General features: G+C 42.1%; 2 protein-coding genes across 2 annotated transcripts in view; one reads left to right on the forward strand and one right to left on the reverse strand.

The window, feature by feature from the left end:
- Positions 1 to 5005: 5005 nt before the first annotated feature.
- On the forward strand, positions 5006 to 14012 carry LOC106560853 (PSME3-interacting protein). Its single transcript, XM_014124227.2, has 9 exons — positions 5006 to 5091; positions 6476 to 6520; positions 7732 to 7865; positions 8011 to 8109; positions 8652 to 8773; positions 12094 to 12227; positions 12406 to 12479; positions 12619 to 12774; positions 13102 to 14012. The coding sequence occupies exons 1-9, from the start codon at positions 5021 to 5023 to the stop codon at positions 13104 to 13106; spliced, it is 840 nt and encodes a 279-aa protein (XP_013979702.1). The 5' UTR covers positions 5006 to 5020; the 3' UTR covers positions 13107 to 14012.
- Positions 14013 to 16182: 2170 nt separating this feature from the next.
- The window catches only part of LOC106560852 (copine-2), a 29388-nt gene continuing 28587 nt past the window's right edge, over positions 16183 to 16983 (reverse strand). Inside the window, exon 16 of the mRNA XM_014124226.3 lies at positions 16183 to 16691. Within this exon, the coding sequence (XP_013979701.1) occupies positions 16584 to 16691 (108 nt within the window). The 3' untranslated portion in view covers positions 16183 to 16583. The remainder of the gene's footprint in view (positions 16692 to 16983) is intronic.

A 16983-nucleotide genomic window follows, 5' to 3' on the forward strand; every position in this document is an offset into this window, starting at 1 on the left:
TCAAGGGTTTTTCTTTATTCTTTACTATTTTCTACATTGTAAAATAATAGTGAAGACATCAAAACTAAACTAGAACGTCCCTTCTTCAGGACCCTGTCTTTCAAAGATAATTCGTAAAATCCAAATAACTTCACAGGTCTTCATTGTAAAGGGTTTAAACACTGTTTCCCATGCTTGTTCAATGAACCATAAACAATTAATGAACATGCACCTGTGGAGCGGTCGTTAAGCGGTCGTTAACAGCTTACAGACGGTAGGCAATTAAGGTCACAGTTTTGAAGACTTAGGACACTAAAGAGGCTTTTCTACTGACTCTGAAAAACACCAAAAGAAAGATGCTTAGGGTCCCTGCTCATCTGTGTGAACGTGCCTTAGGCATGCTGCAAGGAGGCATGAGGATTGCATAGGATCGGTACATCGGAACATCACACCTGCGGGACAGGTACAGGATGGCAACAACAACTGCCCGAGTTACACCAGGAATGCACAATCCCTCCATCAGTGCTCAGACTGTCTGCAATAGGCTGAGAGAGGCTGGACTGAAGGCTTGTGGCCTGTTGTAAGGCAGGTCCTCACCAGACATCACCGGCAACAACGTCGCCTATGGGCACAAACCCACCGTCGCTGGACCAGACAGGACTGACAAAAAGTGCTGGGCGGGATCACCAGGGGGGATGGTCGGATTTGTGTTTATTGTCGAAGGAATGAGCGTTACACCAAGGCCTGTACTCTGGAGCGGGATCGATTTGGAGGTGGAGGGTCCGTCATGGTCTGGGGCGGTGTGTCACAGCATCATCGGACTGAGCTTGTTGTCATTGCAGGTAATCTCAATGCTGTGCGTTACAGGGAAGACATCCTCCTCCCTCATGTGGTACCCTTCCTGCAGACTCATCCTGACATAACCCTCCAGCATGACAATGCCACCAGCCATACTGCTCGTTCTGTGCGTGATTTCCTGCAAGACAGGAATGTCAGTGTTCTGCCATGGCCAGCGAAGAGCCCGGATCTCAATCCCATTGAGCACGTCTGGGACCTGTTGGATCGGAGGGTGAGGGCTAGGGCCATTCCCCCCAGAAATGTCCGGGAACTTGCAGGTGCCTTGGTGGAAGTGTGGGGTAACATCTCACAGCAAGAACTGGCAAATCTGGTGCAGTCCATGAGGATAAGATGCACTGCAGTTCTTAATGCAGCTGGTGGCCACACCAGATACTGGCTGTTACTTTTGATTTTGACACCCCCTCCCCTCCCCCCCTTTGTTCAGGGACACATTATTCAATTTCTGTTAGTCACTTGTCTGTGGAACATGTTCAGTTTATGTCTCAGTTGTTGAATCTTGTTATTTTCATACAAATATTTACTAATGTTAAGTTTGCTGAAAATAAACGCAGTTGACATTGAGAGGACATTTCTTTTTTGCTGAGTTTATGAAGTAACACATATGGAATCATGTGGTAACCAAAAAAGTGTTAAACAAATAAAAATATATTTTATATTTGAGATTCATCAAATAGCCACCCTTTGCCTTGATGACAGCTTTGCACACTCTTGGCATTCTCTCAACCAGCTTCATGAATTAGTCACCTGGAATGCATTTCAATTAACAGGTGTGCATTCTTAAAAGTTAATTTGTGGAATTCCTTTCCTTCTAAATGCGTTTGAGCCAATCAGTTGTGTTGTGACAAGGTAGGGGTGGTATACAGAAGATATCCCTATTTGGTAAATGACCAAGTCCATATTATGGCAAAAACAGCTCAAATAAGCAAAGAGAAACGACAGTCCATCATTACTTTAAGACATGAAGGTCAGTCAATACGAAACATTTCAAGAACTTTGAAAGTTTCAAGTGAAGTCACAAAAACAATCAAACGCTATGATGACACTGGCTCTCATGAGGACCACCACAGGAATGGAAGACCCAGAGTTACCTCTGCTACAGAGGATAAGTTCTGCTTCACAGAGTTCAAGTAACAGACACATCTAAACATCAACTGTTCAGAGGAGACTGCGTGAATCAGGCCGTCATGGTCAAATTGCTGTACACAAACCACTACTAAAGGACACCAATAAGAAGAAGAGACTTGCTTGGGCCAAGAAACTCTAGCAATGGACATTAGACTGGTGGAAATTTGTCCTTTGGTCTGGAGTCCAAATTGGAGATTTTTGGTTCCAACCGCTGTGTCTTTGTGAGATGCGGTGTGGGTGAACAGATGATCTCTGCATGTGTGGTTCCCACAATAAAGCATGGAGGAGGAGGTGTTATGGTGTGGGGGTGCTTTGCTGGTGACACTGTCTGTGATTTATTTAGAATTCAAGGCACACTTAACCAGCATGGCTACCACAGCATTGTGCAGCGACACACCATCCCATCTGGTTTGGGCTTAGTGGGACTATCATTTGTATTTCAACAGGACAATGACCCAACACACCTCCAGGCTGTGTAAGGGCTATTTTACCAAGAAGGAGAGTGGAGTGCTGCATCAGATGACCTGGCCTCCACAATACCCCGACCTCAACCAAATTGAGATGGTTTGGGATGAGTCGGACCGCTGAGTGAAGGAGAAGAAGCCAACAACGGCTCAGCATATGTGGGAACTCCTTTAAGACTGTTGGAAAATCATTCCAGGTGAAGCTGGTTGAGAGAATGCCAAGAGTGTGCAAAGCTGCCATCAAGACAAAGGGTGGCTACTTTGAAGAATCTCAAATCTCAAATATATTTTGATTTGTTTAACACTTTTTTTGGTTACTTATGTGTTATTTCATAGTTTTGACGCCTTCACTACTATTCTACAATGTAGAAAATTGTTAAATAAAGAAAAACCCTTGAATGAGTAGGTGTTCTAAAACTTTGGACTGGTAGTGTACATTCAGGAGTTTTGTGTATTAATTTGTAGCAGGCAGACTTTTCTGTCTCACTGTTCAAGTGCCCCTTCAGAGACTGGCTACATGCCTGCCGAGGCCAAGTGTCAAGCAGATCCTACGGCAGTACACACCTGCTCGTAATTCCACAGGCCAGGAGTCCTTGGCCTGTAAATAAGAATGTGTTCTTAATTAACTTTCCTAGTTAAATAAAGGTTAAATAAATAAATCAAATAAAAATGTGCATAGGTAGAGAATAGGCAAGTTTTGTTTATATCTTTCAGTCCTGGACTCCTGGGCTGCGGAATTGAGAGCAGATGTGTACTGTGCCAGGATCTGCTTGACACTTGTCCTCGGCAGGCAGGTAACCAGTCTCTGAAGGGGAACTTAAACAGTGAGACAGAAAAGTCTGCCTGCTACAAGCTCTCAAAGTCTCACATCAGAATTAGACGTTCATCCATGTTTCTCAAACGTCACATTTCGACATGGATGGAAGTCAAATACTGACTTGTATCACGGGTGACCTGCCTGGAAGTCAAGGCACAGTTTCTCTCTTCATTAAGTGAGGGCAGTGATAGTGAAATCAGATCATTGTTGATCCAGGATATTCCATGCTGAGGATGATTCATCAAGCTCGCTTCTGGATGAGCTCAAGTTGGTCAGAAAGGGCTTGAGTTAAGTGGCCCCAATAATGGACTAAAAGCCTAACCTTACTCCTTACACGTTCTGTTTAGAGGTGAATTGGCTTTGGCAAACAAAACAGCCAAATACTCCATCTAAATGTGAATTGATTCTCAATTGCGGTACGGTTCTAGAAACATAAAGCTCTCTATTTTCATATCACATAAAAACGATTTTAAAAATGCTAAATATACTGTACAGTGTTTTAACTGGTTTTAACACAGTTGCAGCCAACAGTATTTTTCAGTGACAACACGTTTGTGGCGTCCGTCTTCCGTTTACACACAGTTGTTCGGAGACGCAGATAGCTAATTAGCACAGGTACGCCTCTGTCTTTTGTCTGTTTTCCATGAACAAGTGCTGTAACATGGAAATATGGCTGTGTGGGAACCCTATAAAGGTGTGTCGTAATTAAACTTTTTTTTATTACTATTTCTCTCTGATATAAAAGATACCTTCCTTATGTTTCCAAAACCATACCGCAAGCGATGCGTTTTAACGTTCGTAAAACAAGTGTCGGGGCTCTTAACAAAACTCCCCCGGTCCGAAGATACTATCGCCAATAGCCGCTAAAAGGTAGTTAGCGTCTATGAATGGGTTAGAGTTAAGTGGATCTGAAAATATAAAACATTTCAAATGGGAATTCTAATGGGTGTATCATGGATAAGGCATATCTGTGACTTTGCTACAAGTGATTTTAGCTCTGTTATGTTAGTAGGCTACAAGGTTGCATAAGAGTGAGAAATATCTTAGGCCTTTTCATGTTTTTTACATAAAATCCAGAATTATTTTTACATAAAATGTCAAAATGTAATTGTTGTGGGGGAAAAAAACACATTTGGTTTAAGATCTCTAGATTTCTAATTTGAAATAAAAATGTACTTTTTCTGAACACCAGTTTCTGCTGATTGCACTTTTAAGACGGTCCCTTAGCCGCAAACGCGTAATATTCACCCATTGAAACCAACATAAAGTCACCTTTTTGAAACCGAGTTGATTTAATAAACGTTGTGCCTTGCTCTCTATCGTCATCTTATTCTAGATGTATCACTCTTATCATCACAAAACTTTCCGTCGAAGAGACTGACGAGCAAAATCCGAATATCTAAACTGAAAACAAAAATATGGCGGTAATTGGATGGAGTGGTGGTGATGATGTCAATGGAAGTTTTCTCAATAATCCATAATCGTTCTACAACCAGTAAATTATAGATTTAGAATTTAGGATTTCTAATCTGCAGTTGCAAATTAGATTGTTATACAGTTATCCGAAAATGTTTAAATGAAGTATGTGCGAGAATCCAACCAGAGCCATTCAGCTGTAGCTCAGTAAATAAGCATAGTTATTGCCTGATAATGTATAACATTATGGCTCGGTTACTAGATTTACAAAAATAATCTTCCACACAATTTTGAAGACACAGTGGAAGTTAATACGTATTTATTTACACAGATTGCAACAATTATTCAGGCCGATGCACAAATGGGAACTATATTGTTTCTTCACAAATTATGCGGAACCTATTTACTGGGACACGTGGCTCCGTGGATTGGGTAAAAGTGTCCTAGCTAGCTGTGTTGTTGTTGTTAAATATTACATTTGTAATCCAAAATGTACGATCATTGATTCATATATGAACAATTGTAATCATTTTTGAACGCAGATATATATTTACATTATAGAAGCGGTATTTAACCATTATTTCGCAACGAGCTGCGTGCTAGCGGTGTTGTTGGCAATGAACTAGTTTTCTAGCGAGACAGCTACAGTAGCGAGCTAGACAGCTCGCAGCTACACAATGTATTTAGCAAGATAGCGGTCTTAGCTAGCTAAGTTTATCCTCTAAATTTCTATTCGAAATCCGTTCTTATTGGTTAGCTAATCAATCTTATAAGCCCGTAGCTAATAGACTGATCAGTTAGAGTGTGGAACCTAGCCGATTTAAATTCAACTCCCAAGATTTACGATGGAGTTGAGCGGCGACTATTGTGGGCAGACTGGAGCTACGACGTAACGTAAAATTCAGTTTGATAAAAAACGACTGATTTCAGCACCCCAAAAAATTGTCCAGTTACACGCGACATTGATCTGTGTAATTGCGTGCTATTCTCTGGATGCTGAAATCAGTCGTTTTTGATAAAAACTTCAAGTTGTGACGTTGGATCACTAGTCCGCCCACATAAACGCCGCTCAGCTATCTTAAATCGTTGAGTTTTGTTGGATAGAAAAAACCTAGTCAGCAGGTATCCAATAATATGTAGGCCTAACTAATAGTTTGGTAGGTTCCCCCATAGATAGCAACTACCTATCTGGAAACGTAAATTACTAAAATGGAATATCAACCTTAAAGACAACCCTTACTTCACTTGGTAGAAGCTAGCTCAAATATAATGACAGCTAGCGTGCAGAAGACCAGGGTTTCCGAAACTGCACGTTTTGGTTTTTGCCCTGGCACTACACAGCTGGTTAAAATAATCAAAGCTTGACGATGAGTTAGTTATTTGAATCAGCTGTGTAGTACTAGGGCAAAAACCAAAATGTCCACCCAGGGGGTTCTAGGACCGAGTTTGGGAAACCATACAGTAGATGGCTACACTACACATTTCTTGAGTCGACCACTAGAGGGAGGCATAGCCTCATAAATTATAAATAGGTGATAACCAATGATTGTTTCCAACCATGGTAACAGATTTGGTCCTTGGACCCCCTGGGTGGACATTTTGTTTTTTGCCCTAGTACTACACAACTGATTCAAATAACTAACTCATCATCAAGCTTTGATTATTTGAACCAGCTGTGTAGTGCTAGGGCAAAAAACAAAACATGCACTGAGTTTGAGAAACATTGGTCTACTCTATGTACTCTAATTGTTAATCTTATGTCTACATTTTTCCTTTAAGCACACTGTTCTGAATTATTTTATTATCTATCCAACAGATGTTTTCTTGACCTGGTGTCTGTGGTCTACTTGATTGAGTTGAGGCAAGTAAAGTAAAGTAAGTTCTCAATCTCCACTGTATACCTCTATTTTCATGGATCCAAAAATTATCAGTTTGATTAACTTTAAAAGGGAAATCTGCAGTTGTTACATTTTTTTGACTCATCATTTAATGACATGTACCCATTAATTCTTGAAGAATATAACTTATAAATGCCATGTGCATCGTTCAACAGTCTTAACCCATCAGAATCCAGCAGCATACCACCCTGCATCCCACTGCTGCCTTGCCTCTGAAGCTAATAAGCAGGGTTGGTCCTGGTCAGTCCTTGGATGGGAGACCAGATGTTGCTGGAAGTGGTGTTGGAAGGCCAGTAGGCAGTCTTTCCTCTGGTCTAAAATTAAATATTCCCATGCCCCAGGGCAGTGATTGGGGACATTGCCCTGTGTAGGGTGCCATCTTTTGGGTGGGACGTTAAATGGGTGTCCTGACTCTGCGGTCAGTAAAGATCCCATGGCACTTATCATAAGAGTAGAGGTGTTAACGGCAGTGTCCTGGCTAAATTCCCAATCTGACTATCATGGCCACCTAATCATTGCTAGCTTCCAATTGGGTCATTCATCTCCCCTGTAACTATTCCCCAGGTAGATGCTGTAAATTAGAATGTGTTCTCAGTCAACTTGCCTGGTAAAATAAAGAATCCTAAATATAACCTTGTTTTATTCCAATGTTTGTAAATGTAAACAAATACCAAATAGCCTCAAAACATGTTTAAAACTCTAATTTTGATATCATGGTTGTCTGTGCCATAGCTCGGTCTATGAATTTGAGAGTGGTTGTCTGTGCCATAGCTCGGTCTATGAATTTGAGAGTGGCTGTCTGTGCCATAGCTCGGTCTATGAATTTGAGAGTGGTTGTCTGTGCCATAGCTCGGTCTATGAATTTGAGAGTGGTTGTCTGTGCCATAGCTCGGTCTATGAATTTGAGAGTGGTTGTCTGTGCCATAGCTCGGTCTATGAATTTGAGAGTGGTTGTCTGTGCCATAGCTCGGTCTATGAATTTGAGAGTGGTTGCATTTCTCCAGCCCCATCCCTCAGCTTTTTGCTGAAACAGGGGCAGGGAATGCTTTTATCATTTAAACTGCTGATTTCCCCTCTAACAACTCTTTGCTATTACAGATGTATAACGTGTTTTCCGTTAGTCTATTGTGGATGCTACTGTTTGAGCTCAGGTTTGTGCATGTACCTTTTCAAGGTGTGAGATGGCAGTGCCAGCGGCCGGGGGTGTAGACCTCAGTCGGAAATTTGTGTCAGAGACCGAGATCGAGGAGAAAAGGAAGCAAAGACAGGAGGAATGGGAAAAAGTTAGGAAGCCAGAGGACCCAGAGAGTAAGCCATCTGCCACTAACTCCACTCTACTTCCCAAAATGTACACAGACACAAGCAATATCTTTCTTCATGCCTGTACACTTGTCTCCTCTAAGCATCTGCATAGCTTTAGTTTCTGTGTGTTTGTGCTGTCTCCCTAACACAGAGGCTCCTGAGGAAGAGTATGATGGGCGTTCACTGTTTGAGCGGCTACAGGAGCAGAAGGACAAGAAGCAGGAGGAATACGATGAGCAGTTTAAATTCAGTAAGGGTCCCGCTCTCATTTATTTTAGTTCTTCTCCACTTTCCCTGCAACAGCCCCTACCACATTCTGGGACTTCACATTGGATATCTCAGATTAAACTATTGCATCTATGGAATGGATAGTCAGACTCTGGACCTGTTGAGTAGAAAGTATTTGTTACTCTGGGAGTGTGTACATTTTTATATTATGAACCTGTTTGTGTGAACAGACAGAACTATGTAATGTATCAGAAGAGGAGCAGGGGGAGATTATGACCTTGTCTTGGGAATGAGTGGAGCCTTCTGCCTGGCATAGCAGCTTCCCTGCTTTTCCGTTTCCCTGGTGACCAGCCTACTATTAGCAGTCACCCTGGTGGCCGTATGTGTCTTGTAAAGCTATACGCTCTTTCAGCAAGGATATTTAAGGAAAATAGAAAGCGTTTTGTTTTGTAATAACCCTTCTCCAACTCCCATGGCCTTAAGTTGAAATGATTAGATATTATTATTGTATTGGTTCTACAGTACTTAGACATTTTTTCCATGGGAATTGTCTTCTCACCACAGAGAACATGGTCAAAGGCCTGGATGAGGATGAGTCTCACTTCTTGGATGAGGTCTCCAGGCAACAGAGCCTGGTGGAGAAGCAACGCAGAGACGAGGAGCTGCATGAACTAAAAGAATACAGAATATCCTTTCAGTTTCAGCTGTATACTCCCTCCCCATAACTCTACGTTTCTCTCTTTAACACACACAAAGAGCAAAAACACAGTGTATCCATTTTCATGTCATTTTATTGCAGGTTTTTTTTCTTCTTCTGTCAGTAGGGCAACATTTAGTAGGCATGAGTCACACAAATAATGGATCTATGTGTCAGAGCCGAATGTGAGAGCCAACTACTCTCATACTCCCTGTGTTTCTCGCTCTCTTTCTCTGTCACAATATTTTGGTGGGGTTGAGTTTTTTGCTCTCTTGACAGTAGATTAGGCTCGTCTTACCCCTTTACTCCCACTCTCATCTGATGGACAGGAGGAGGCAGTCAGTCTACAGGCTTCAGGTCAGTACCAGAGCACATGAGTGGAGTTGAGTGGTTGGAAATCCTGCTCACCGCTCCGGCGCTCTATGTCCTTTCCAACCTCTCCGCTAAAAACGGCGCTCACAGAAAAAAAACTGCTGCTCCAAATTCACTCCATTCATTAAAATCCCAATTTAACCAACAGCCATCTATTGTTGTGACTACCTGGACCTACCATTTGGTTTGAAGTATTGAATCCAAACCATAGGATTTGAATGAAAAGTATTTGAGTAAACATGAAAAGGTGAATGTAAGAAGCGTACATCATTTAAAAAAGGCTTCATGTCATATTAAACTGCATATAAACACTCTAAATAGGTCAGGAGCCAGACAGTGCCTAAGAAGGAACGAAAAGGAATGATTTAGTCTATATTATTTCAAGGCTGTAGCCTACAAAGAAGTGCATTGTGAAGCATTTGCGAGTGATACACAATAGGTTGGTAGGGACGTAAAGAGCTCAGCATGTTGTATTAAATTATTATAGTCTGTAAATGGTGCATATAGGCCGTGCCTTACTTAGAATGAAATTAAAATTTTGTGCCCTTGAATACATTTTTAGAAACACGAGTTTGGCCAGTCTGTAACTTCATGCGATGGTGCCTGGAGAGCCGGCCAGCAGTGGAGAATATATTCTCCACACTTGCAGAGCCACTGGGGATGCTAAACACCCTTTTGGTCACTCTCGCCAGGCTGAGCAGAGAGAGTTGTTGTTTCTGTAGGTAGGCCTAAAGGTTTTTAGGCAAAATAACCCAATCAAAACAGAAAGCTCCTTGAAAGTTGGAATATGCCAGGCCTATTCGGCCAAATCAATTATAGCCTATTGTATAGGTAATAGAACAAAAATTAACGAAACGTTTAAAAGATCAGATTTTTAGTTTATAAATACTTTGCTACAATGACACTCTTAGTTATCTACCCACCACGTTCCTTTCTTTTAGCATGTGTACGTTGTAAGTACACCATCATGCTTTAGGGATACGTGTCTTCAGATTCCACAATGATTGTTTAGTTGTAGACACTACATCACCACACTCCCTCACTTGCTCTTGGTCCTCATCTTTGTAAGTCACCTTGATTTTGCACCTGTGTGTTTTATCAGTTTCTTTATTAAAATATTTAGCGAAGGCATGCTGGGCCGGACATGCCCTGAGCTTGTGAAGTGAGTGCTACTGGAGCGAAATTGGAGCAGGCGAGAAGGCTGACGCTCCAGCCTTTCGGAATCTCGCTCCTCGCTACAGTAAAATTGGGCTCGCTCCGCTCACGTACTCGGGTCAGAACGAGTGCTCTTCCACCTTGTTAGTGCTCCTACTCTCAAACATGACATACAGTACAGCCTCAAACACAGAACCACATTATACATGCCGAGAAACCATTAGATCAAAAAAATGTATGGGTAGCCTCCCGGGTGCCACCAGAGATTCTGGGTTCGAGTCCAGGCTCTGCCGCAGCCGGCCGCGACCGGGAGGCTCATGGGGTGACGCACAATTGGCCCAGCGTCGTCCGGATGAGGGAGGGTTTGGCCGGCAGGGATATCCTTGTCTCATCGCGCACTAGCGACTCCTGTGGCGGGCCGGGCACAGTGCATGCTGACCAGGTCGCTAGGTGTACATTGGTGCGGCTGGCTTCCGGGTTGGATGTGCGTTGTGTCAAGAAGCAGTGCGGCTTGGTTGTGTTTCGGAGGACGCATGGCTCTCGACCTTCGCCTCTCCCGAGTCCGTACGGGAGTTGCAGCGATGAGACAAGACAGTAACTACTACCAATTGGATACCACGAAATTGGGGAGAAAAAGGGGTTTAAAAAAATTATTAAAAAAATAATAATAATAAAAAAATGTATGGGTACGATTACAGTTTAAGGGTGCGTAGACAGTGACAGACAGGTAATTAGTGATAACTTGATTTGGCATATAATCATGATAACCTCACAGTGAAGAGATGATTAGCCATTCCTGATCTGACACTGTTCCTTGCCGACCTTTCCAACCCGAACGTTAATGGGTTGATCCTCAGCACGAACACTTTTACCACGCAATTTTGTGAATGGAAAAAGCATGATCTCGTTTCTCTTAACGTGTAGTGGTTTTAATTTATCTATTTTAAAGTGTACTGTATGCTTTGTATGTCCACTTAACTGATATGAACGTATGTTAATGTATGCAAAGCTGCTCTCACGCCACATATCTCAGCACTGCTCAGAGCCACGGTCCTGTGGTGATTCATTATAAATTCAGCCATAGTTTGTAACGTGACTGACTTGATAGCCTGCATTTCTCTCAATCTTTCTCAATCAGCCTGTCATGTACAATCATGATGCATGGAGCATGATCAGACAATTATGCTATTGTGTAAGGGAGAAAATAAATGTTTCCTCTCTTTCCACTGACACCACGTTTGTCTGCAGATGGAAGAGGATGCATTGTCATGGCAACCAAATCCTACTGAGGGCTGGCTTTTAAGCTGATGGGAGACAGTTTGAAGTGCTTACTGCAGAGAACCATCAACCAGATCCTGTTGTAATATTCTGATTTGGCCTAGTTCAGCTAGTTTTCCCACCTTGTCACAGGGTTGTTTATAACTTAAAAATGTGTCACTTTTCCAGGGCGTTGGTGGAGGCCCACAAATAGACTAGTAAGTGGAAAGAACAGGCTGGATTTATGAGGACACACCTGGACTGTGGCTAGATGAACCCCGAATGCGATTCGAGTGTGTACAACTTATTCTCCTGTATTCACTCAGTCAAACATTGTTGGGAAATCTATTCTGACAGTCAGTGCTAGCCCAGTGGGCAATTTCCTGCTCAGAAGTGATTGTGAAATGTGAATTAATTGTGAGTCACCTGGTGTCCCCATCACTCCTATCAGCAGTTAATTATCACATCTAGGATCTGTACGTCTGAGTTATTTTCCATTTCCTCTCCTTAACTCCTGGATCTCACAGTGCTCTGAAAAAACTGGCATCTAGTGAGAGTCGGAAGGAGCCAGAGAGGAGGGCGGGTCCTAAACCAGCAGAGGTCAAGACCAGTCACCTGTCCCAGGCACACCTGTTGGCTGGGGCGTTCAAGCGACGCAGGTGAGGCCAGTGGCCACAGTACTTTTAGACCTAGGTCACAGTTTTCAGATCATCTGGATATAGTGTTGGAGGATGTAACACAATTATAGGGGAGTGGTGGAGTTGGGTGAGAGTGGGGGGAAAAGTGAATTAATCTGCATGTCTCTAGTCTTTCTGTTGACTTTCCTTTCTCCTGCAGCTCTTCACAGTCCTCAGACAATAGCAAGAAACAGAAGGTTGAGGAGTCTGCAGCAGGGAATGGGGGCCGGACAGGTGGGCTGAGACCTTCTTATAATGTAACAGCTGCTCGTCATTTCACAATTGAGTGCTCTTATAACACACACTCTTCTATCTCACATGTATGACTTCACCGACATCGGTAAGTGTGACTGGCAGTGTGTTGTGCTCTCAGAGCAGGAGGCGGGCAGAGGTGTGGTTGAGCAGGGCTCCACAGTAAAGACAACAGGTGTCCTCCACCTTCCATCGGCCGCCGTGTGTGTGGGCATCCTGCCGGGCATGGGAGCCTACTCCGGCAGCAGTGACTCTGAGTCCAGCAGCGACAGCGAAGGTAGCATGGACAGGAGCATCTTTCCCATAAAGAGATACAGAGTCTGCAGATAGACACATACTCATATGCTTACACACACACTCATTCACACAAACAGGCTGCCGACACCATTGCTTTCACAGCTGTATGAGTTACTGTTATTCTAAGTCATTAGCAGCGTTTCCATCAAGTGTTTTCTAGCCCAGAGTGGCATAGTTTATGATTTCTTCATAATCACTAAATATGAATTTAAACCTGTTAAATTAACTTCAATGGCATTGTGGTTTTGGTGTTGTGCATTCAAACATGACACCTCCCCCCTTCCTCCCAATATGACATCTCACACAGTTTAAATCCCTGGCAGCCTAACCTGATGACATCCCCCTGTGGCTGCAGCTCTGCTATTGGCCAAGGAAACAGTGACTGACAGCTGTGGATCAAGGACAAGACTGCTAGACTGTCACATCACATTCATACCTTACCTTAGACAACATCAAGAAAGCGAGCCAGAGCTTTGTCTCAGATGCAATGTATGTGGAAATGCTTTTCCTTTCGTTTTTTTTGTGTTTATTTTTGATGCGTCAGTGCGAATAATGCTGGATTTGAATGGATTTCTTTCTCTCTATGAAAATGAGGGTTCCATCATGGGATGATCAAGGCTTGGGGAGAAGAAAATAAAAAGTTTTCCTGTTTTCTTTGTTATATGGTGTGAAGAGTCAGCCTGGTTTCCTAGACTAGATGTAACATAGTAAACTAAAATCCACAACACTCAAATTAGTATATGTAACATTTGGTGTGGTTAAATAAGACAGAAGGTTACTTAAGACAAAAACTAAAGGAGGGTGAATAATGTGAACGTCTAGCAACCCAAAGGCTGCCTGTTCGAATCTCATCATGGACAACTTGAGCATTTTAGGTAATTTGCAACTTCTTAACTACTTTTTTGCTAATTCCTAACCTTAACCCCTAGCCTAGCTGATGTTAGCCACCTAGCTAACATTAACCACAACCAATTGGAATTCGTAACATTGTACAAGTTGCAATTTCTAACCTATCACAGATTGTAATTCGTAACATATCATACGAAATGGATGATGGATATCCACAAATTAATACATACCTAACATATACTAATTTGAGTGTCCCGGATGTTTGTTTACTATGTTACATCTACCCCTGAGTACAGGTTGAAAGAGTTGGTGTATGCGAGTGCATGAATGAAGATAACTGGAACCAAATACAGTTTGAGTAAATTGGAATTGACTTCTGTGTCTGTTTGTACTCATTCACTTGCAACCGATTAGTTGTGACAAATGAAAAATAAGTGGCGCTAAGAAATCTAAGTGTAGGGATATATTTCTCAGGGCACTCTGAAAGAAGCCTTGTTTGTACAGCATACACATTCAGATAAAGTTGAAATGGATTTAATCTGGCACATCCAGGGTTAAATTTATACTGATTGTTCCAAACTTTCTAACATTTTCAGCTCTGTGTTTTCTTGTGAAGCAGAGGTTGAGTTCCTGCCTGACTACATTGCAGATGCATGCCAGATCTTACAATGCATGGATAGATACAGTATGTTATATCTGCTAACCAGACACGCAACCATTTGTCGCGTTCAACGTGGCAGTTGACTAAAGTCGAGACAGGTCGCGTTCCCCTGCTCACACTTGCATGCATCAACCAATGGTTGCGCGCCACATCATCGACTGCTGTTGGGCAGGGTGCATAACATATAGGGCGTGTTTCTGTACTTAGACGTTGTTTTTCCCCCCAAGTTTCCAAATCTTGAACACATTGAAGTCGGAAGTCAGAGTTCCCAGTTGTTTTGAATCCGGCATAACCACATACGTTACAGCAATGTGTCAGTCGATGACAGTCGTTGACATGACACGCAACCATTGGTTGTTGCGTCACCTTAGCTGAGGCGCACGCCCATGATGTGGTTAGCTGATACAAAAAACCCTAACCCCTGGGCAGAGGAATGCGCCCTGACTTCTACAAATCACCCGGCCAGGTTTTAGACTAGAGCGTCAAAATTGTGATGACTGACTGATAGTTATAATGCTGATTTGTAAATCAGTCAGTCTCGACTCGCATTTAAAGTTGGCTGTAATGTTGAATGTGCCCGGATCAATTGTGTCTAGTCCTTTCAAAGTGTGTTGCATTATGGGTAAAACATTGTCAGACTTGCGCTTACATGTCACCTGCATGACCTTTACAAAACACATGTGATCGAAGGTCAATCAGTTTCTGATAAAGTCACCTTCAAGTTGCTGCAGTTGCTTCTCACCAACTGAACCATGCATTCATCACCTGCATTGTGGGAGGCACTATTTGGCAACCAATCAATAGGGTGTTTTTGGTTGACCCACGCGAATATGACCAAAGACTTGACTGAACAGGAACCAACTTTGCAGCAATTCTAAAGCTACAGGGGATACAAATGAAATTGATATTTGAGACCTCTCTTGAACCAATTAATTGTACACACGTTATGTTTTCACTTTGTGAGTGTGTGCTATAGGGGTACAGAAACGTTTATTTCGACATTTATAAAGACAAAAAAGCAAGGCTCAGATCAACACTGATCTTGCTGTTGGAAAACCACTACAGTGTCGAGACTTTCGACTGTCGCAGATGGACCTCGCCGAATTTCGTCTACAGTCACCTTCGTTAGCCTTACTGCTCGAACACCCAATATTTGTAGATCAGTCAGTCACAATTTACCCATGATACATCACGGTTTTGATGCTCTTGAATATGCCATTGGTTGGTGCAACGCAACACCTGCGCATCTAATCGGGCAGGAACTAGACCAGAATGTATTCATTGCGCACGTTCATAGACTTCGATAGACATCGCATCATTGTGTATGTTCCTTTATGGCGTCTATGAGAGCATGGGCAGCGTTATTGAGGCTATCTCTATTTTTGAAGTAGTCCATTTTCTTCTTCTCCTATTTCTATGAGTTGGCAAACAAACTGAAAGGGTGCATAGTGCCACCTGTAATGTTCTGTTTGAACAGGTATAAAGCCAAGGTTGACGATTTACTGCCACCTGCACTTATGAAATGTTTGCTCACAAATATAATTAATTGTCTGATCCCTCCTGATGATGAGGATGGTATCATTTGATCCTTCTTTAACCCATAGTCCCACCCAGTTGACTACTTCAAAATGGTGAATGTCCTCAATGGCACTGCCCATGCTAAAACTGGCTCTTTTTTTGGCCACTAAAGTCCTCTATCTTTAAAGGTGAGTCAAGGCAAAATAATCTACAAATCACCTTGCATCATAAATAACTACTCAAAAAATAACTACTCCATATTATTTGTAGATCAGTCAGGCACAATTTACAATTTCTCTCGAACATGGCCATTATGTTGGCTCAACATTATGTTCCAGTCAAACACAGTGCACTGCACAGTGACATTTATGTAAGTTTATTTACCTGCGTGGTAACATAAATACATGGTGAACTTTATAAAATCAATTACAACACCTTCAAGGTACAAGTACAACAAATTACAATTCAATGCATAAAAGATACATAAGAACTTTTCATAAACATTTCCTTTTCAAAACATAGAATATTGTATAAATTTACATTCAGTATACAGTATACACATTTCTAAAATTCCCTTTCTTTTCAGGGGACTGCAAAGTAGTGTTCTTTGCCACATTTTCCTCCTCCACAAAGTCTTGCTTTAAGATGTAAAAAAAAATCTGATAAATACATATAAAAAAAAAAACGTTTCATGCACATTGTTTTTTGTAAACAGTGAGTCGATATTTGCAACATGCATGATTAACCAAGGCCTTGGGCTTTCACTCCAATGCTGTGTTGCTAGGCGACAGGTTCCTCTGTTTGAAATACTGTGTGACCTGTTGCGGCAGCTCAGCCAATACTGATTTGGCTAAAGTTTCCTTCGGAGCCTGTGAGAACATGACGGGAAAATAAAAGTCACATTAGAGATCTCTAAATGTCAGTGATTTTAAAATAATAATGCATTCGAATCAACATTCATCCAGTAAACGTTTTGGGAAGTAAACCTTTTACTGGATCACTCCATATACATTTTTTCATTTCCTGCAGATGGACTGAAGCTACAGATTGCCCACTCCCACACCCACTCCCAATGCTGTTTACAGATGTGATTGAAATAAATCCATTACAGCAAGTATCATCTCTAATTTGTCTAGCAACAACAACATGTTGTGGTTTTAA

This window comes from Salmo salar, chromosome 10 (assembly GCF_965601325.2).
Source record: "Salmo salar chromosome 10, fSalSal1, whole genome shotgun sequence".
NCBI classification, from domain to species: domain Eukaryota; kingdom Metazoa; phylum Chordata; class Actinopteri; order Salmoniformes; family Salmonidae; genus Salmo; species Salmo salar.